The sequence below is a fragment of the Callorhinus ursinus genome, unplaced genomic scaffold (assembly GCF_003265705.2).
Source record: "Callorhinus ursinus isolate GAN/ISIS: 27379988/994484 unplaced genomic scaffold, GSC_fseal_2.0 scaffold22, whole genome shotgun sequence".
Taxonomy (NCBI): Eukaryota; Metazoa; Chordata; class Mammalia; order Carnivora; family Otariidae; genus Callorhinus; species Callorhinus ursinus.
Genome location: NW_027397084.1, coordinates 22887752 through 22910624, shown reverse-complemented (window position 1 = coordinate 22910624; position 22873 = coordinate 22887752). Strand labels below are relative to the sequence as shown.

The window sequence follows — 22873 nt, the reverse complement described above, 5'->3', positions numbered from 1 at the left end:
CATATTCAGTATGATCGATTTATTCTTAGATGATTAATCTGGACAGAAATACTGAAGCTGTTGTTCCAATTCCAACCATACATGGCAGACTAACAAGAATAAGAGTGTAAAAGCTTCAAGTTCAAATGGTATAGAAAGCTCAGTGTCTGTGCAAGTTCAAGTTTACCTAGTTAAAGATGCTATGAAGACCCACCTGAAGTGAAAAAAAGTCTCTAGGTGGGAAGTGATGCCCCTCTTTGGAAAGAACTTCCAATGATGTTATTACACCACTGCAGTTCTAAAGCTTGATATGAATGATATCAAATTTTTATATTCAAAGCATTTTACTAGTCTTTTACTAGGAGGAATAATACCTAGATTACCTTACCATATAAATCATTACATAGATTACAGAAACATAAAGGACTTAAAATTCTCACTGGTCAGTGATCAAATACTGTGACTATTAAATAGTAACATAAGTTATTAAAGAAATAACAACTGTAGGTAAGTTTTTTTTTTAAAGATTTTTTTTAAAGATTTTTATTTATTTATTCATGAGAGACAGAGAGAGAGAGAGAGGCAGAGGGAGAAGCAGGCCCCCAAGGAGCAAGGAGCCCGACGCGGGACTCGATCCCAGGACCCTGGGATCACGACCTGAGCCAAAGGCAGACGCTCAACCATCTGAGCCACCCAGGCGCCCCTTGTAGGTAAGTTTTGAATGAAAGTACAATCAAATAGAAAGGATAAAACTATGAAGTTTTCATAAGAAAAGATACAAAGGGAAATTCAAAAGCATTAATATTTCATTCAAATTTCTACAAATTTATATGATGAGGTGAGCATGTAACCTTACAAAGCTGCTATCAACCTGCTTATGAAATGTTATTATTCATTAAATGTGGTGATATCATAATGACAGTAAAATTAAAAGAGATGCTTCTCTAAATTTTATAAGTGGTTAAAATGTGCAAGTGAAAATTATGAATAAGTCTTTCTGGCAAGTTATAGTCAAAACATCATAAAGAATGAAAATATATGACAAGAATGGTGTTTCATAAGTGATTATTTCATGTGAAGAAATTTTCTGAAATATACGATTAATCAAAGAAAATGTCATGTTTTTGCCCTAGTCTAGCTTGCTTGTCTCAATCCAGTTGTGTCACACACTGACGTGTTCAGTCTACCATCCTGTCCTTTCTGAACCAAACTAGGGGGCCTTGCTCACCTAAGAATAAGAATTTTTGTACTGATTCAAAGGGGCACATGCACCCAATGTTTAAAGCAGCGTTGTGAACAAGAACCAAATTATGGAAAGAGCCCAAATGTCCATCAACCGATGAATGGATAAAGAAGACACACACACACACACACACACACACACACACACACACACACACAGTGGAATATTACTTAGTTATGAAAAAGAATGCACTCTTGCCATTTCCAACGACATGGATGGAGCTAGAGTGTATTACACTAAGCGAACTAAGTCAGAAAGACATACTAATTCACTCATATGTGGAATTTAAGAAACAAAACAAATGGACACAGGGAAAGGAAGGAAAAAAAAAGAGGGGGGGCAAACCCTAAGAGACTCCTATTGAGAACAAACTGAGGGTTGCTGGAGGGGAGGTGGGTGGGGGATGGGCTAACTGGGTGATGGGCATTAAGGAGGGCACTTGTTGTGATGAGCACTGGGTGTTATATGCAAGTGATGAATCGTTAAATTCTACTCCTGAAACCAATATTACACTGTATGTTAACTAACTAGAATTTAAATAAAAACTTGAAAAAAAAATAACAAGTATTTTAAGTCCAGCCTTAACATTTAATCTTCTTATCTTACAAACAGGCAATATGCACAAGCAAATCGAGACTTTCTTAATGGTCTTTGAAATTATTTTTAGATATTGGTCGCATTATTTAAGAACTGCACATTGAAAACTTGAATGGCAGAATCTACCAGACGTGCTGGTTCATCAGGAACAAAATTCAAGGCACAGTTAAAATGCAGTCAGTGATGATCTGGAATTGGAGTATGGGATTCACTGGTAAAGAACCTTCAAAATCCACCAATTGCAGCTTACCCGGCTCTGTGTTTGAGCTTTTTATCTAGGATCCCATCTCTGGAAACAAGTTTATTAAATACCAAAATGCCAATCACCATGTTGACCTGTCAAACAGAAACAAAGGTTGACCTTTCAATGATATTGGAGGGAATCAGGTCCCCTTTTCTCCTGAAAACCCTCTTTTATTAATAACCATTTCTGAATTCTGAACTCACAACAGTAGTGATATGAAGCACCTATCAAATATTTTGTAAGTGCACAATGAAACAGAACAATTTAACAGTGGTGTGTTACTTTGAAGTACATTAAGTACATTTAACTTCCATGCTTTGCAGTTAACACTCAGGAAATTACCATTTAATTGTCTAACTTGTAAATGGTGCCATACTATGCCAATCTGGCATTCTAAGTCACCCCTGATTAAAATCAATTGGCCAAATGAGTTTTACCCTAGGAGAGTCAAAAGATTTTCAGTCTCACAGTGTGAGACTAGGTTACACCCTGGCAGGCAAAGGTGTTAAGGATTTGTCATTGTCCCCAGCAATGAGAATAGAATGCCTACATTCCTCAGGCGGTGTGGCTATTTCTCCTGCGGGTGGAGCACATTTTGATGTACCATGCTTTTCTAGAAAAGGGAAAGCCTATTCAACTCACCAGAATCCTTTAAGAGATGGACACTAACACCAGTTCTTATAATGTGCTCTACTGAACACTTCTCAGCATTTTCTAAGACTCTTACTCTCACTTAAAAGGTCTTTTGCATAATACATCTGAAATGAAATCACACATATTTTTCTTTCTCAAGTAAAATTGTAAAAAGCTGTAGAGATAGCTGTGGTCTATTTGTAGCAGCTTATTATGATGAGCACCCACAGTTCTCTAACCTACCAGCACTTCCTGATAAAGGAATCCAGTCCAACGCTGAAACAAGATAATCAAGGAAAAATATTTTCTTCTTTTTGCCTTCCTGCCCCTTACCCTCCATGATCAACAGAATCTCAGTGCATCCCCCAATGCAAATGGTGAAGCCTTTACATCGAAACTAGCAGTTCAAAAAAATCTGTTTTAAATTAAACAGGATGACTAGTTGAAAAAAAAAAAAAGAAAAGAAAATTCCATTTCCCCAGCACATTGGCCAGATGAAATATAAAGCTGAAATCTGTTTAACTACTGGTGTAAGGAAGATCCAAAGCAACTGTTAGGTAGGGACTTAGGAGTTGTCACTCTTCATAGCTTCCCTGGCAAGGTACCATTTGATCAAAAGAAAGACTTACTCATCTTCACATTTCTCTATAATTATATGAACTAAGAGAAAAAAGTGTATTCCGTGGATTCTATTAATCTACAATTTAATCATGAGGGAATCCATCACTACTACTCCAAAGCCCATACTTTGGCTTTTCAATTACACACATACTCTTTGTTTCTCCATTTTAGGGTTATTATGTATATTAACTTAGTAGCTTAGGGAAATAATTCAATTGATTAAATAAGATTGCAATGCAGCAGACAAAAAAATGTGTCTAATAGTTTCAATTTCCCTATGCTTTTCTCAGGCCTAGATTTTTTCTTGTGAATCATGTGCAGTTTCTGCTCCCTGTTATAGTTTAGAGGAGGGAGAGCAAACTTTAAAGAAAGAAAATGTCATATAGAGTTATTAAGAAAGATAGAGCTAGCTTCTAATTTACTGAATGAATTGTTGAAGAAACCAAAGGGTAATTTCCCAATTAGAACTCTAATTGCACAGCAATGTGGATCTTTGTACTAATTCAGACCATTTTCCCCCCTTACATTTAAAGATTTATTAGACCGGAAAGATTTGTAATCAGTAATATCAGAGTGAGAGAAAGAAAGGATATTGGTAGAAAATTTTCATGTTCCCATGACTCCAAAAAGAAACATTTTAAATCCTTATGCATAAAATATGGCAGGGGCTCTCAACGGGGGGTGATTTTTGTCCACAGGGAATTTTGGGAAATGTCTGGAAACATTTTTGATTTTTACTGACTTGACGTTCCTACTGGTATCTAGTAGGTAGAGCCCAGGGATGCCGCTAAACATCCTAAAATATAGAGGACAGCCCCACGACAAAGAAATATCTTGTCCAAAATGTCTGTGGCACTGAGGCTGAGAAACTCTGACATCTGGACATGTATTTTCTTGTTGATATTTGCTAGCAGGCAGCAGTTACTTAACGATGTGGATCATACAGAACAGTATAAGGTGATATAATAAAGGATCAAATTCTGTACATTAACAAGGAAGAATTTGTTGAAACTTACTCGAACTTCTTCACAAATATGAAATTACTGTAAGAGAAATCCCACACTCCCACGTTTAATAGTCTTCAAAATAAGAATATTTTAGAGTAATAAGGGTCTAAATAGCAGTTGATATTCAAATTTAATAACTGATAATTAAGTAATAATACATTGAACTTTAAAATTTCTACACAACAAATACAAAACCATCACTCTAACTGAAGCAAAGTAGTCTTTCTTGGCTAAGAAAACAAAAGAAGTTGATTTTGATGTTTACCAGGACAACAGCGGCTGCAGGTCCAACAAAAGCGTAGAGCAGTCCTCCTTCAAGAGAGAGCCAGCAGCTAAAAATAACATCAGATAAAAACTAACAAAAATTAGTGATAAGTGTTAAACCACTGACGTATGATATAAATTACTTGAATCATGTACTTAGTGTTTGAATTTTGGCACATTTCAAAAGCTTGTAATTAAACAAAAATGCATTTGGAGATGTGGTAAAAAGCTAAAAGTAGAGCATTTCATGTGTGAGAAAAACTACATACCTTTCACAGAAAAGAAACTTTTAATATAAGGCCTTACTTTCAGGCAGTTAAAACATTTTAGACAAATTACTCTTGCAGTGAGATTTTTATATTGACTTTCAGTACAAAGGTGACTATTACATAAGTTTTGTAAAATGCTGCTTTATATCCATTATGAAAATTTTCAAATACTCTTTTAAGCAAGAACAGCATGCTTTTAGAGTCTTGCATATGTCATTTATGGGTTCTTCCTTGAGGCCACTGAGATATTGGGAGAAATTGGTTTAAAAGCCATCATTGCAGGGAATGGATAATCTATATTTTGTACACTTTTTTTTCCTTCTGATTTTACTTTTGCCCCAGACTACTAAATCAATTCACTAAAGATAAGCTTTTGAATAAAAATAAGTGCAGCTGTGTTTATTTCAATTACTCAATTCACCAAGAGATGCAGGTTTACATTGCTAGAGACATGGTAGAGACCTGGTAACCCATTTGAGTAAGAATGTTTGTTTTCTCACAGTAGAGGGCCATTAGGAAGACATGGGGCTCAACCCTGGAAGCTTCGCAAGGTGGCCCATCTGCGTGTGCAGAGTCCAGGAGAGTCAATATAAGGAAAACACTAGGAAATGTTTTATCTCTGCTGATGCAATGAGTCATGCCCACTATTTCATGCACCTGTTTTTGACATTTGACCCTGTCAATATTACTTTAAGTCCACAGAATCAACATGCTGCCTCCAAAATTAACCACCATTAACAATAACTATTCTATATCTGTTCTAAGAATACACTTTTCTATATTGGTTGTGGTGGTGGTTACCTGACTTAGGCATTTGTTAAAGCCAACAGAACTATACACTGAACAGGGTGAATGTTACTCTGCATAAATTATATCTTAATTAAAAATTTTAACCTAGTAACCTTTCCCACACATACATGCCAATACTTTATCAATTTATACATAACACAAATGTGTCTCTATATGTGTATTCAAAGTCTGCTTTTACTTATTTCTCCTTGCCATAGGAATGGACACATAAAATTCTACTTTCCCACTTTGGGATTGATAATTTAATATCTATTTTTTAAATGAAATAACTAGAGAAAAAGCCTTTAGTCTGATGCAACACTGTAGTCGGTGTCTCTTAGACTGCCACTACATTTCTGCTATATTTTTGTGCAAGGTAATCTTCAAACTGATACCTTCATTACTCATTATATTGTGTTCCGTCTTAATCACAAACTCCTTGAAAGTTGGAACCGTATCATCCATAATCCTATCTCTTTCTACATCCCCAGTACAGTGCCTTTCAAATGCTGGGTTTATACCAAAGAGTCATACTGTTGTCAAAAGTTAACGGCTAAAGGTAATAGCGCTGTAGTAAGCACTACTCTACCACGGGGACGACTGGAGAGTTTTGCCTGTTTGTGTGTTCATAATATAGATTGCAGAAGAAAAACAAGTGTTCTAATGACATGAGTTCTGTAAATTCTTTGAAAATTTCTTTTGGATGGGCAGGTAACATGATGTCTCTTGGCACAATATCCATTTGGATGAACCCACCAGAAGGTCTAATTAGTGGTAATTCCTATCTCAAACCTGACGATGAACCGAAAATCTCACTTTAAAAATTTATGCTTCTAATAAGATGTGCACATCTCTTTCCCCATTTCTCAACTGCCTCCTCAGCTTGAAAGAGCAGATGAAGTAAAATATGAAAGTGTATTGTTTTACATTTTAAATGTTAAACATAAAGCTTACTTATAAAATCTCTCACAGAATTTATCAGTATTATAGCTGTGATTAGGATGGGCTGATACCATACCCTATTTCTTCCCTCTAATTTCTCCCAGAGCCTAGGCATTTTCTAACGTGTATTCTACTGAATCCCCTGATCTCTAAGTTTTAGTATTACCTTAATGTGGCAACAAAACTTGAACTAACATGACACAACTTAGGTGATACCAATATATATTACCATTAGTGAAATCAGAAGCTCAGATCAGAATCATATTCTAAAAGGTAAACACCAAGGTTTATTCAGTTCTAAAAAAATGTATTTGAGATTAAACACACAAAGTAAATATCGAAACATTTTGAAATGCACTGGTCTCATGAGGCAATGGGAAACTGAAACAAGGATTCTGCACAGGGCTTCGCCATTTACTTCCTAACCTCTGTGCATTTAAGCTCCCTTACATCATTCCACACTAACATGATTTCTACCATAGTTAATGACTCAGTGACAAAATGCAAGCCATCGGCAGTGCCAACCAAGATTAATGAAGCTTAGATGATGATTTACTTAATTATAAACATGATTTATCACTGTGGATGGACTTACTAGTGGTCAGTGCCATATCCTTTCGTCCTTGTGAAGCCTACTGATGTGGCCACTACTAATGCTGGTAAACCTGCAAGAGAAGCATCGTCACACTTCACATTCAGCCGTAGCCACTGTGCACTCTGGCTCAAGAAAAGCTAGGACAGACTCAAAATGCTTACATCGAAGGAACTACCATTGCATTAATTCTTTCATAAAGTATGTTTCCATTACAAAATTTCTTTCAAGTACAAAAGTATGAGAGCGACAGCTGGTCTTTTAACTCAATGCACTTCTCTAATGTTGCTAGGTTACCACCACATTTGACATGGGTTTAAAGGAAACTAATAACAGAGATTTAGTATATCTTTTAAGTTATTTTTTCTCTAGGGGTTTACACTGTTATAAAGGAAATTTATAGTTATAAAATCAGAAAGGCAAAAAATGGATATTCTGCTGTGATGGAATATCACAGAAGTGGAACATTCAGTCGGCCCCATATTGTTCCACATCCAGTTGTACTTATAAGAGAAAAAAATAAATTATATCACATAATTCATTCTTTATGATTTACTTATAATAACAAGAATGGAGGATCAAGGTTAAGGGCCTTAAGGAATTAATTTTGGGGCCTCCTGATTATCCTCCTTTTAACAATCCTGAACGAAATTCAGAAAATATATGACAGTTTCTCTTCATGGACTTCTAGGCAGGCATCTCTCCACGCACTGATCAGTCCCTCTGAGAATTCAATTGCCTGCATACCTGCGCCAACACTGACCTAACATCTTTTAGTTTATATTTATATGAATCACACTCTCCTTATTCAAGTTCAGTGGAACGTCCCTGTGCTTTGGTGAACAGAGCTCAGTCTAATCTATGCTGTTTAATTCTTTTTTTTTTTTTTTTTTTCTTTTTGACCATGACTTCTTTTCAGGAAGATGATGTTTGCCTTTCCAGGTAGAAAAATCCATCATCTAATCACCTCCTTGAGTCCCCTCCACCCATCTTCTTTCTTCCTATCATTTCCCCTCCTTCCCGCTATTCTCTTCTGTCTTTTCAAGTGACATCACATTCCTTCATGAAGTTTAATGACAAAAACTATGAGAAGCATCTCAGAGGGACACATCATATTTTTAAACAGATATGCGTCTCCCCCCACCCTGTATACACACGTACGTGTGTGTGTGTGTGTGTGTGTGTGTGTGTGTGTGTGTGTAGTTCACTTTTTGATAGACTAGACCAAGTCGTTAGAAAAAATTCTCTTCTGGGTCATAGTTAAAGCATTAATAATCTTCATTCTGTACAATTTAGATTATTTTTTCTAAATTTATTATGTTGCACTTTGCTATAATGAAATTCATATGAAATTCATAATCTGCCAACTCAGAATTTTCCTGATAGTCTAGCACCATCGGCTTAGCTTTTTTGCTTTCCAGAGTAGTTTAATATTATCTGTAAACTTGGAGACCAGCTGTGAGCCCTCTCCTCAAGATCTTTGGTAATGGTGTTATTAAATAGCTAGTTACCGATCCAGAAAATTGCCATTCTTTATACTTAGGGGAAGTCACTTACCTGGATTCTATATTTCTTGGATCTATGGCACTAATTCATGAAAAAAGTGTTCCCTGATTCAATACCAGTCTATCTTTAAAAGGTCTTTGACATGAAATCCAGACAAAAGTTTTATGAAAGTGTAAGTAGAATACATTCTCCAATTTCTTCTTAATGGCTTTCCCATTTACCTGTGCAAAGAGCCCTAATATATTAATCAGACATGACAGAACCTTGCTGAAACCTGATGGATAATTTTTAAGTGGTCTGGATCCTACTTTTCCAGTATGAGTTATTCTGTTATTGTAATAAGTCCACTTACGTGTAATTTTTCAGACTCCATCAAACATCCTATTCTCTAGTCTTTGGGTATATTAGGTATTTTTTATATATTTGGCCCAAAATTCCCCATTTTTTTTTGTTCGAGTCTTTTGAAACTCAAAGGCAAACATGAGAAAATCCTGAGGTTTTCTGAAACCAGTTTCTTAAATTAATTAAACTAATTCTAATTAAACTAAGCTAATTAATTCTAATTAAACATTAGAATTGGCCTTACGAAAAACCCAGATCTTCAAGATGTCCATTTCATAAGGCAATCTGAGAGAAACTTTTCCTAATAAAGGTAAGCAAATAATTAATTAATTCTCAGTCTGTCAACAATTCTGTTTCTCCGACTGGCTGTGAGGTTTCATTCAATCTCTACATGACTTTCTTCCTGTGACATGAATAGCTGTCGTCCTTAATTTCTTTGAGCTCTCTTGGAAGGGACTTCTTGAAGTTTTCTTATGGGGAGTACATGACTAGTACCTGTTTTGAGCCCTGAACATTTCAGGACATTTTGCGTTTTCGGCACGTATTAGCAGAGAACACTTGGCTTTTCTGCCTGTATCCCAGGACTCCTCTTACACCATTGCTTAACTGACTGGCTACGGCTCATCCAATATTTACTCCTTTTTAAAACTCCAAATGCCCAAAGAATGTTAAAAAATGACCAGGTTCATATGTTTCCACTTCCATATATCAAACTGGACACAAAGAAAAGTAGCCTGGGGATAATCACACTCTACAGCTTCATTATGTGTTCAAAGCCATCTTAACAAGAGCACGAAAGGGTGTATTAATATGCTTACCCCATCCAAGGCACAAAAAACGTTTCCTTATAAGCCGTGTCCTAATTTTTCCAGTTACAGCCATATATGACTGCCACGCCTCAGTCAAAACCCAACAGAATGAAGCCAGGAAGAAAAAGTGCAAAAATGCAGTGGTGGTTGTACAGATGCTCTGTGGAAACAAAAGAGACTCACACTGAATATGGTGGTGGTGGTGGGGGGGCATCATGTGTCCTCCAGGGGATTGTTAATCTTCAACTCATTGCTTTTATTTCAAATATCTACCTCTCCTGTGTGACAGAGTCATTATTTACAGAAATTAGAAACCCTGCAGTCTTTATGCTATATACAATATCTATGATAGAAAAAAAATACGTCCTAATTCCATTTGCATGTTCAATTTTTTATGAGGAGAAGCCTGAATGTAAATTAAAACCCAAGGGAGATTACAATTATGACTTTACTTGAATTTTTTTTCCTTGAAATGTAATTATGGGAATGGTCCTATTTTCGGTTTAATTTAAGTTACAGACATCTTGCATAATTCTTTTGGCTACATTCTTTATCCTTCCATTTTAGCTGATAATTCTTTGTTGTTTTATCTGTATTGATGTTAAGATTACATCCCAACAGCCATCCAAAAGGAAAAACTGCTTTAATACAAGTGTGATATTCCTGGTGTAAGACCAAAGTATAAAATGAGATTTGGCTAATAGCCAAAATACAAAAATAACATAAGTATTTTAAAGTCCTTAATACATTGTTCTGTATTATTACAATGTGTGTCCTAATCAAATCATTTTGAAAAGTTAATCAAGTCACTAGCAGTACACAGCCATGATTTCATAGATATTTTACTTGATGCAACTTAATCATTCTGAACATGCTAACCATTAGTTACTTGTGACTCCTCCGCGAAGGTGAGCAGCTTCATTTTGGTAAGGGCTGCTACTTATTTGACTACTGGTATAATGTCTTTGTGTAAATCTTGTTAAAATGCAAGTCTTCATCAATCAGAACCAGTAACTAAACTACCCTCTTCCTCTGTCAGTCTCCGTCTTGCTATTTCCAGAAATTGAAAAGAGCAAACATAGAATTAGAAAAAAAAATAAAAAACTCATTAACAGAGAAATAAAAGTACAACCCCCATCTTCTCGCCTCCACTCCAGTATACTGCTAAGGCAGACTATCTTTCAAAAATTTGGTCCAAATTATTCCTATTATTTGTTTATTCTGTTGAAATTTACCAGATGTTAATTTAGCTTTTTAGTTCTTTCCATCCTATAAAAAGAACTTTACCATGTTTGTCTCACCAGGTTTTTTTTTTTTTTTTTAATGTTCAGAGATAATGTACAGAAGCTGAGTAGCCCTGTGCTAGGCATATAGCATGTACTTCAACTGATTATGACCATAATCATCATTATTTTAAAAATAGTACTAAAAAAAGTGTTGCTGGTTTTCGGCATATGATTCCTTGTTTCATGTAGCACTTAAATATACTTAGTTACTTAGACTTATTCTCACAAACATGGCAACTTTCAGTATGATAAAGTCATGGATTTCTAAAACCTTCTTTGTCATACCTTTATTCCTGCTTCAGGCATAATGTCGCTTTAACCAACTGTAATTCCTCCTATACTTGAGACGTTCAGACTTTTCTTCCAAGTTAAGTAACTGCAGCTGACTACTTTGCTCACTCCTGATCTGCGGTTCCTGATCCCAATTTGAATTTCAAAGATAACTCTTCCCTTTAATACCTGAAGACTAGTTACACTTTCTAATTCACCTGTCATTTCCTTCCACCAGTTTGTCTCATCTCAATTGTATGTGCTAGCAAAATTATTCCTTCTCCATTTTTAAACTATCGGTATAAGGTTATGTAAAACAATGTGAAAATGTTGAAATGTTAAATGCTAAGTACTGGATGCACTGCAATTTTCTAAGAAATAATACAATGCTCAATGTGTCAGTACAGAGACTTTTAATTTTCTCTTTATTATGTTTGTTACCTTGGGACTTCCTGATGATGTACTTCATTTCTAATACAAATTGAAATACCTCTAATTTGGGGCTACTGACATTTATTTCAATAATTCATGTCTCTCTGGACAAGAATATGGCCACAATGTGTGGAAAAAAGTACAGAATCTAGAGAAGTAAGAACCATTTCTATGAGCAATAGCATTCTACTATGATGAGATGAATATTCATATATATCTAGAAAGTGCTCTAACTATGAAGGAAAGCTGTCTCAACCTAAAGAATGTGTATTTAGTCCATATGGACTAAAGTGGTCTAAAGTCACAAAACTAATCTTACATAAAGAGTACAACAAAATATATATTCCTGAAAAATAAAGGGAGATACATTTTGCCTCATTAACATATGAAGAATCAGTATAAAATAATGAAACATACACAGTTTTTCTACTGATATATTTGTTAAGCTGTCTTTTAAAAATACAACTTTTATAATAGCAATTTCTATTGTCCCTAAAAATTTGGGGTGAATGGTATACATGAGGGTGACAGGTAGGAGCAGTGATCAGTTTGCCAAGGTCCACAAGGGTGACTATTCTAATGTTCAGGGCTCAAGATTCTTTGATTTCTTCTCGCATATAACCTAAATCCCATATCAGCAACCCACAAAGATAAACCTTCACTTGGATCGCCTCAGTACTAGAGATTTTTACACTTATAAATCTCAAACTCTGATTCACTTTTTCTATAAACAGGTTTATATCTTGTCATTTGTTCAATTTTCTGACTCACTGTCATGACCTCCAGATTTACAGCTTCTCCTTTATTCACATGTGTGTCTACTTTTGACTCCCACAATAGCTGAGTCTTTTTTTTTTTTTTTTTTTTTTTGGTCAGAGAGAGAGAGTGAGAGAGAGACAGAGCACAAGCAGGCAGAGCAGGCAGAGGGAGATGCAGACTCCCCGCTGAGCAAGGAGCCCAATGCGGGGCTCAATCCCAGAACCCTGGGTTCATGACCTGAGCTGAAGGCAGACACTTAACCGACTGAGCCACCAGGCATCCCAACACAACAGCTGAGTCTTGACGGCTTGCCATTTCAAACCTGAGACTCACTAGCACCTCAAGCACATCATTCAATTCTTCTGCTACACCTGCCTTGCTGAACCTCAGTTTGGTCCTTTACAACTGATGAGCGTTTTTGACAAATATTACAAAACTTGAAAGGGTATGAACTTGGCAAACTGATCACTGCTCCTACCTGTCACCCTCATGTATACCATTCACCCCAAATCTTTAGGGACAATAGAAAAAGATTTCATGAAATAAGTGGAAAGAAAATAAGTATAAACTGTGGTAGATTAGAGACTGTGAGAAATGCCTGAAAAACAAAACAGATGAGTACAGACTGAAGGATACCCCAGCTCAAAGCAAGGTATTAGAGATGAAGACATGGAAATAGGGGATTAAGATACATGGATGACACACAGTTCTAACATCTGTTTGAAACTACTTTCGGAAGGAAAAAATAGAGAAAATTTCAAGGAAAGGCAGCATTTAAAGAAAGATTATGGAAAAGCTTCTCAGAACTTCAAAGATCCTCTGGGCTGAAGGATAAATTGAAGATAAAACACACACACACTCACACACATACACACACCTCAATATGTTGTGATGAAATTTGTGAACATCAAGAATAAAAAGAAAATCTTAAAAGCTGTCAGAGTCAAAAGAAAGATCACTTACAAAGAAATAAGAATCAAATTGACATCAGATTCCTTCTGAGCAACCCAGGATATAAGAAGACAGTAGAATAATATCTTTAGCATTCTAAGGGAAAATAACTTTGAAGATAGAATTCTACACCCACCAAAACTATTATTCAAGTGAGAGGCAGAAATAAAGGTATTTTTAGAATTAAAGGAACTCTGACGTTTACTACCTCAGGATTCTCTCTGAAAGAACTGCTAGGTAATATAAACAATAAGAAGAAGAAATTCAGGAGGAGGGAATGAGATAAAAGACATAATGGATAGCAAAGAGAGTAATAAAGTACATCAAGTCTACATAAATGTTTATTTAAAAGCTTAAATATACATATTTTAATTTTTAAAATAGAACCACTTAAACATAAAATTCAAAATAATATAAATGAGGTGAGAGAAATGAAAGTTGCAAAGGATCAGGAGAAAATAAAAGTATGCTAAGCCTTTTGGTTGTTGTTCTTCTGAGGAATATTAGAGATACTAATTAGCTCCAGATGTTAGAGAAATATGTTTCAACATGTATATTAACAATGTTAAAGTAACCACAAAAAGTAGAAACAAATAATGTATTTATAAGATAGTAGAGGAAAAATAGAACTAAAGAAAAAATTTATCAGCCTAACTAAAGGAAGACAAAGGGACAAAAATAAACTAGAACATATGATAAATGAAAAAAAAATAACAAAAATAATTCCAAACATATCAGAAATTATAGAAATGGGAATGTTTTAAATTCCTTAGTTAAAAGTTAAGAACTTTTATATTGAATAAAAAAATCAAAATCTAGTAATGTATTTATGAGCTATATCTCAAACCCAATGACACAGGGATATTAGGAATAAACAGATAAAAGGAGCTGTATTAAGCAAATGCTAACATGCAAAAATCAGGTGTCACAATGTTAATATTGAAAAAAAAGCATTAAAAGAGATGAAGGACTTTTCATCCTGATAAAAGAAGCAGGTCATAAAGAAGTTTCCAAAGGAACACGTCTTTATGAAACTATTAAGAATTTTTCAAAGTATGTGAAACAAAAACTGAGAAAACTACAAGAATAAACTGTCAAAACTAAGTTTATAATGAAAGCCTTAATATGCAGCCCTCAGAAAGTCACAGGAAATTTGGGCTCTTTCCATTGTTTGGCTATTGTTGAAAATGCTGCTATAAACATCCGGATGCATGTACCCCTCTGAATTAGTATTTTTGTATCCTTTGGGTAAATACCTAGTAGTGCAATTGCTGGATCCCAAATGTCCATAGACTGATGAATGGATAAAGAAGTGCTATATAGTGGAATATTACCCAGCCATAAAAAAGAATGAAATCTTGTCATTTGCAAAGACATGGATGGAGCTGAAGACTATTATACTAAGCGAAATAAGTCAGCCAGAGAAAGACAAATACCATATGATTTTACTCATATGTGGAATTTAAGAAACAAAACAAACGATCATAGGGGGAAAAAAGGAGAGAGAGGCAAACCAAGAAACAGATTCTAAATTATAGAGAACAAAGTAATGGTTGTTACCAGAGGGGAAGTGGGTGGGCGGTTAAATAGGTGATGGGGATTAAGGAGTGCACTTGTTGTGATGAGTACTGGGTGTTGTATGTATGTTGTACACCCAAAACTAATACTACACTGTATGTTAATAGGAATCTAAATAAAAACTTAGAAAAAAAGAAATATATCTCCTTATTAGAAAACCCAAGAGGATCTATTTTTAAATTTTTAGAAATAAGAAGAAGAATCAACAAAGTGGCTAGATATAAGATAAATGCACAAAAATTACATTTCCTGTACTGAGGTCAAAATATAAAATTATTTTTTTCTATACACCATCAATATCCATTGGAAAATGTAATACAAGATGTCTAATTAATTATGACTTTATCTCCCTTCTCCCTCCCAAACCATGTTAAAATTAACAAATTATTAAGCCACAGAAAAAAGAAAAGGCAGTAGACAACAATGAACTCAAGATGTTGCCAAATCAGACGTTGAGAGAAGGCATAACTGACTTAGAGTGACAGAGAACATTATCAGAGTGCTTATAGAGTTGGGAGGCGGTGATGGAAATACTGATGGTAATGGACCGAATGCACTCTGCAGACCTTCAGAAGGTTTTAATACCTGGAAACAGTAGGGACCAGAAACAGAAGGAGGACTTTGCAAGGGGCTGAAAGAGAGAGAGGCTGTTGAAAATCTATATACAGAATAGCTGAAACTCTGTGTTTCCTCCCCAACTCAGTCAAGTCCTGTACTGTGATAGGGTGGTTTAGTCTCTGGAAAATTGAATGGGTTGGGTTCTAAACTCAAGCATTAGTCTCATTAATGGGTAGGCATATAAGGCAGATACAAGCATAAATATTAAACCCTAAGCACCCTCCTCTCCTTTTCTCCTTACTTCTGCTCCCAGAATGCCAGCAGGTCAGAGATTAAAATTTACCCCCAGAAGGGGAAAAAAAATCTTCATATGCTGGCTCATCCTTCACTAACATACTGTGAAATCTACCTTTCATTAAGCCCATCTACCCATATAGAACTTCAAGTCAATTTTTAGGGCCTTGTTTTTATATATGAATACATAGGGTCTTGCTTTTATATATGAATATACAGCCAATGATATTCAGATAATTGAAAAAATATTCCAACATGGAAAAAAGAAAAAAGGTCAAGAAAAGAAAAAGTGTGGGGGAGTGAGGAGAGACTACAGAGGTAACAGAAAAATAAAAACTTCAAAAACAGTCTAAATTCCTCAGAAACTGAAAAAAGGAATTGCACCTATGAAACAAAATCACTAGGGAAAGATTATCAGATGAAAGAAAGGTCCTATTCATAATGACAATAGGAACTATAAAAAACAACTCAAATACATTTAACAGGAGCTTCATGTAGAAAATTATAACATTTCATTAAAGGGCACAAAACAAGACACGATTAAATGGGAAAATATATTACGTATGTGAATTGGAGAATCAGTGTCATATAAATGTCAATCTTCCCCAAACTGATAAATATATGCAATACAATTCCCATCAAATTTTAACTTTTTTCTTTTAGTTTGATAAGCCAATTCTAAGTCATAGGGAAAACCAACTACAAAGAATAGTCCAGAAAGTCCAAAAAAGAAAAGAAAAGAAAAGAAAAGAAAAGCATAGAGGGTCTTCCCAATGACATAAAACAGAATAATATGTAGTCAGATGATCACCATTCCTATTTTGCACAGGAGGGTTTGGAGAGACTGTTGCTTAGTCAATGTCTCATGGTTAATGAGTGAGGAGGAGGAGTTAAAACATGGTCTCTGACTCCAGGGCTTGTGTATTTCCTTAACTACCTCACACTGCTTTCTGACAGTATTTTTTGCACATCCATAGACTAATCCTCACAATCTTTTTTATCCTCTCAACTTTCCTCCTTATTCCTAAATCAGATAACCTTGCCTTCACCATTACTGATGAGGTGCATATCATCATATGTCCTATACTCCTTACCTTGAAATTTCTCCCTTAATTTCATCTACCCCCTTCCTCCTTTCCAAAGCAGGCCCTCCCCCTTCCAGGAGATGGTGTAATAGAGTTAAGAGATAGGTCCCTGGAGTGGCATTGTGGGTTCACACACTGACTGCTGCATTTACTGGTTGTTACTTAAAATCTGTGTACCTCTCTTTTCTCATAAAAAATGAGGATAATTATAGCATCTACCTCATAAGACTGTTGTAAAGATTAAATGGGATGATACATGTAAGTTTGATACATAGTAACCACGCTTGATCCTATATTTGGTCAACTATTTCTCTTCTCCTTTAGTTAGTTCCTATATACCTATATACCTAATCTCTTAGTGTACAAATCTGTTGAAATCTCTATCTTCAACTAACCAACAATCAACCTTCTTTTTATTGGTTTATTCACAGAGGTTCTCACTGGATTGTTCTCTCTTTCTAATTGTGGTCAAATTTCTTGAAAGGTTAAGCTATCCATCAGCTTACTTACTACATGTTTACACGTTTTCTTTCCATCTAGCATCTTCCCTCAATTTCCCTCTTACAGGAATCACCCATGGCTTTCTAATTTCCAAATCTAAGATTTTTCTTTTTTTTTATTTGACAGAGAGAGGGAACACAAGCAAAGAGAGTGGGAGAGGGAGAAGCAGGCTTCCCGCCGAGCAGGGAACCCGATGCGGGGCTCGATCCCAGGACCCTGTGATCACGACCTGAGCTGAAGGCAGACGCCTAACGACTGAGCCGCCCAGGCACCCTTCTAATTTCCAAATGGAATTTTTTTAGTTTCCCACAAAGATTTTGAACCTTAACATTCTCACAAGTTATGAGATTTTTACTATAGGGTCTTTAAGGGTTTCCTTAGCTCTAAAATTCTACAATAGCATGAATACTGTCTAATTAAAAGCCTAACTGAGCTATTCATTTCTTCTTGAATTAATTCTGGCAATTTATATTTTCCCACAAATTATCCATTTCATTTATATTTTCCAGTGTCTTATACTATATGATTGTATATAATGTTCTCATAAATTTTAAGAAATACTATTTTTTTGCTTCTGAGTTTGCTTATCTATGTTTCCTATTTCTTTATCAGAGATGTCTGTTTTACTAATTTATTTTAAATCTTAATGATTCCTTAAGTCCCAACTAGAAAAATATTATTACATTAGTACTGAGATGAATTTCTTAAAGTGTAAAATATAATTATTTATTCTTTTCATTTGGCAGACTTCCAAGGATTCTAAGAAAAAAAATACCATGTTTACCTTATTCTCAACATTCAAATAAATCAAAAGGTGTTAGCATTTAAAAATAAGCAATCAAAGACTCCTATTATGTAAATATTTCAAAAAGCGAAAGAGAAAATGATTTTGATGAGAGATATAGGATATAAAAAAAAAAACTTCCATGGAATAGAGAATGCAGAGAAGCTTGCTTTTGCTAGAAATATGAAAAACAGAACTTTGAGATGAAACACTTCAGTAGAATATTTAGAAACTCAGCCATTATCAATATCTGCATACTTTAATTGCAGTATTTATGGGGAAATCAAGAATTACTGAAGTTACTGCAACATTTAACAATCTTAGACGACCTGAAATCATTACTCAATATGAAGCAATTCTTATTTGAATTATTTAGATAATTTCCTCCACTCTCACACTAATTTGTCTATAACAAATAAATAGACAACATGATGACTATAGTTAACACTGCTGTATGACATACAGGAAAGTTGAGAGTAAATCCTAAGAGTTCTCATCATAAGGACAAATTTTTTCTTGCTTTCTTTCTTCTCTTTTCATTGTAACTTTATGAAAAGATGGATGATGTTGGCTGAACCCATTGTGATCACTTCACAATATATGTAAATCAAGCCATTATGCTGAATGCCTTAAACTATATGGTGATGTATGTCAGTTATTAAAACTGGAAAAAATTATAAATATGTATATCTTGCTATTCATGTGGAATAAAACACGTACAAGGCACATACAATATAATTCTGAAATGCACCTGTAACTCCTAACAAGTGAATGATAATGCTATGGGAAGAAATTGTGGTTCATCATTATAGTGATTTTAAAGACAATCCTTTAAAGGTTGCATTAATAACTGTCTGTTTACCTTATTCAGAAAAAGTGTTTTTTATAGACTAAAAATAAATTACTGTGAGAGTGAAATAAGATAATGGATAAAAAGGGCTTGCACAAAGAACCTATAACTTCAGGTATAGTAAGTGCTCAATAAATAATAGCTGTTAATAATAAGGTCACAATTAAAAGCAAATACATGGATTAATTTTTATTTGGCAAAACAAACATAACTGAAAATGTTTGAGACTACATTTAATGCACGATAAAAAGCTAACTTATCAAGCACCTCCTCTGCTTTGAACATCAATTTTGCAACAATACTGTAAGGTAAATATTTTATAATGAGGAGATGAAGCTCAGAGAGGTTGAATAACTTGTCTGAAGTTACATAAGTAGCAAATGAAGGAGCATATGTTCTTTTCATTACAACATGTTGCCCTTGATTTTGCCGATATTTATATTTCTATGGTTATAACTATATCCTTTCAAGCCAGTGCAAATCGTTTTGAAATAGCAGGATGTAGATGGTAAATAAATAGATGCTATGATATACAAACAAAAATGACATTAAATGATCAGTATTTTTTTTCCAAATCACAACCAAAAGAAGAATGCATCATTGGCTAACAGAACATGACAAAAAAAAAAAAAAAAGAAAAAGAAAAAAGAATTCATCATTTAAAAGTATAGTTTTGGTTATGAAGATTCCATCAAGACATGTGTAAACATAGTTTGAGGTTATCTGGATAGAGCACATCAATCCCAATGAGATGCCCACTGGGCATTGTGACTATAAGCTTCATTGTTTCATAAATTAAAGGTTTTATGATATTAATTCAATCAGAGTTTTCTGTTAATGTCACTTCATTCAACTTCCTTCATTCCATAGCTGCTGTGATATGCTGTATCAACAACAATGTCATTTGTAGACAACTGACAAATGTCTCTCATAGACCCAAATACTTAGCCTGTGCATTCTTCCTCTTGGATATAATGGAAAATATCAATAGAAGAGACTTATAGGCTTTAGTTTTCTCTTGAAAACTCTTGTTTCACCATTAAAAAGTTGCAATACTTGCTTAAAAACTATGGCACAAAGCTATGATGAAGAAAGATTATTATCTCTCTGATCCATCTTTTTTTGAAAAAAAACAACGCTTTGGAAAACAGAAGAAGTTGCTAGTATAAAGTCATGTATGATATGAAATAATGAATGAAGAAACACAAGCAGTTGCTAAATATGAGTACCTCAAACAGTAATAATTCTTGATTGCTAGATTTTTATAATTTTATATTAAAATAAGGCAGTACTATTAAAAAGAAATGATAGATAGATATCAATAGAGATAAAAATCTGTTTCCCAGATGTTAAAAATATGTATCTTGCAGAAAAGATGTTCATATTTTGAAGACCTTGGGAAGTTTGTCACACATACCAGGAAAATCTGAGTCTTTGAAATACATCCTTTGGGAGTCCAGACATTTGTACATTGTACACTGCAGATGCTTCATTATACACCGTTATCTCCAGGCTTAGAAAAATAACAATTTTATTCAAAATGAAATATAATTAAGTCACTTGCTAAATAAGGCCAAGAGTTCAGCTGAAACTTTACGAATAATTTAGAAATTTTAGAATGTGTTATAAGTGGGATGCCTGGGTGGCTCAGTCAGTCCCGCATTGGGCTCCTTGCTCAGCGGGGAGCCTGCTTCTCCCTCTGCCTGCCACTCTGCCTATCTGTGCTCGCTCGCGCTCTCTCTCTGACAAATAAATAAATAAAATCTTAAAAAAAAAAAGTGTTATAAGCTCTAAGATATCTCTAAGAATTGATTTACACTGTGTTCTAAAACTGAAGAGAAAAATCGATTGTGGGTGGATTTATATCCTCTCGTGTAATTAAACACCATATATGGTCACTCACAAAGGAGTAATAGTAATGGAAATATAAAGTTGCCTTCAACTTGTATCAAGCAGAGCAAACAAAACTCTGTAGCTCTGTGGCTGGGGTTTCTAGACAAAGTGTTTCTCTGAGGACCAGGAAGGCAAAGGAAAGTAACACTTTTATATCAAGAAGACATTTGTTTATTCTATTTATCAAGTTTAATCACCAGTCTGACTGTCACAAGACTGATTCAATATGCAATGAAAATAGTTTTGATTCAGAGGTGGCATAGTATTAAAAGGTCCTAGCCTTCAGAGGCAGGCTAGCATTTCTCAATCTTGGTTGCACACTGGTATCACCTGGGGAGCTCTAAGACATGTGGAACTATTAATACTATCCCCTAAGATTCTGATCTAATCAGCCTAGGGTGGAGCTTCAGCATTAGCATTGTTAAGGCTCCCCAGGTGATTCTAATGTGCAGCCAGGGTTCACAATCAGCACCTTGAACAATCACAGACTCCGAGCAATGGAAGCTACCGAATGAGTGACCTTGCACCAACTATTTACTTCTCACAGCCTCAAAGTCTTTGATCTGTTGGATGAGAGTTAAAGTATCTACTACATCAGGTTACCTTAAAATTACCCATAATAAATGCAAAGTGCTTAGTGTTCAGTGGGTTCTAAAAAGTATTAAACAATAATGACCATTCATACAAATTCTCAACCTGTTAGAGTAACTTATCTAATTTTAGCCAGTTCCTAAATTCTGGAAAGAGTAATGAAAATGGAGCCCTCTGCTATGCATTCATATTTTAATTTAGAATGACACTGGAACTGATAGACTTCTTTATAGAACCTGTTATAAAAACAGAATCAAACTGCTAACAATGAAGGGTGTGGGGGAAAAAAAAGCAAAACAGAGTAATGCCGGTCTTGATGGTATTCTGGAAAAAGGCAGATTACCATTTGATCCTGTCTTCTGGATTTCTCCAGATACCTGATGGGAAACAGCCGATGTTAAACAACCACAACAGTCAACTTATGCTAAATGTGATCATTGGGGCAGTTCTAGGACTCTGGGTATGGTGATTTAAGGACATCTCAAAGAACTTCTACTCCAAAGTACCAATGTCAACCCTGAGATTGGATAGTTCCATTTGTGCTTACCTTTCAAATCCCTTATTGCTTATCTCTGAGCCACCCAACCCCAGATATTTCAAACCCAACATGTCTAAAAATTAACTTTTCACCCTCCTCGTTAAGCTAGCTTATCCTTCTGTGTATTGACTTCACTGACCTCTCTATTTTTATGACCCTAGATGGGGCCATCACTCACCCTCTCCTGAACTATTAATGACAGAGGGAGATTTCTGTGAAGAGAGCACCCTTCTCCTGGCCCTACCTCCTTCGACAAGAATGAAGTGAAGCTCCAGAGCTAAGTATGACAAGATGTTCCTGTTCTTTCCCCTCTACAAGAAAGGTCTTAGAATATATCTGGCATATACTAAGTCCTAAATAAATAGTAGGAGTCATAGTTATCAGTATTTTTATAATTATTACAAGGGGAATTGGGTAGAAGATTTATTTTTACGATGAGAAATACTAAAGTATGTTTAAATGTTAAGTGAAGGATCAAATAAAGAAACTGAATCAGGAGAGAGAACTGATTGCATCAGGTACAGAAGAAATCTGATAAAAATGAAATTTAAAGCACATGAGAAGAATTGGCCTTTGATAAGAAGAAAGTCCTCTCTTGATTTAAAACATGTAGCAAGGAACAAAGACAAGGTGAAAATGTAGATAAGGCAGCATACTTTGTGGTGG

At 35.0% G+C, this 22873-nt stretch overlaps 1 protein-coding gene across 4 annotated transcripts in view; it reads right to left on the bottom strand.

Moving 5' to 3' along the window:
* Positions 1–22873, bottom strand: part of ADGRB3 (adhesion G protein-coupled receptor B3) — a 722049-nt gene that overhangs the window by 57149 nt on the left and 642027 nt on the right. For all 4 annotated transcript variants that reach the window (XM_073905165.1, XM_073905166.1, XM_073905164.1 and 1 more), the window contains 4 exons: positions 9847–9997; positions 7184–7253; positions 4590–4656; positions 2070–2155 (listed from right to left, as the gene is read on the bottom strand). In XM_073905165.1, the coding sequence (XP_073761266.1) occupies positions 2070–2155; positions 4590–4656; positions 7184–7253; positions 9847–9997 (374 nt within the window). The remainder of the gene's footprint in view (positions 1–2069; positions 2156–4589; positions 4657–7183; positions 7254–9846; positions 9998–22873) is intronic.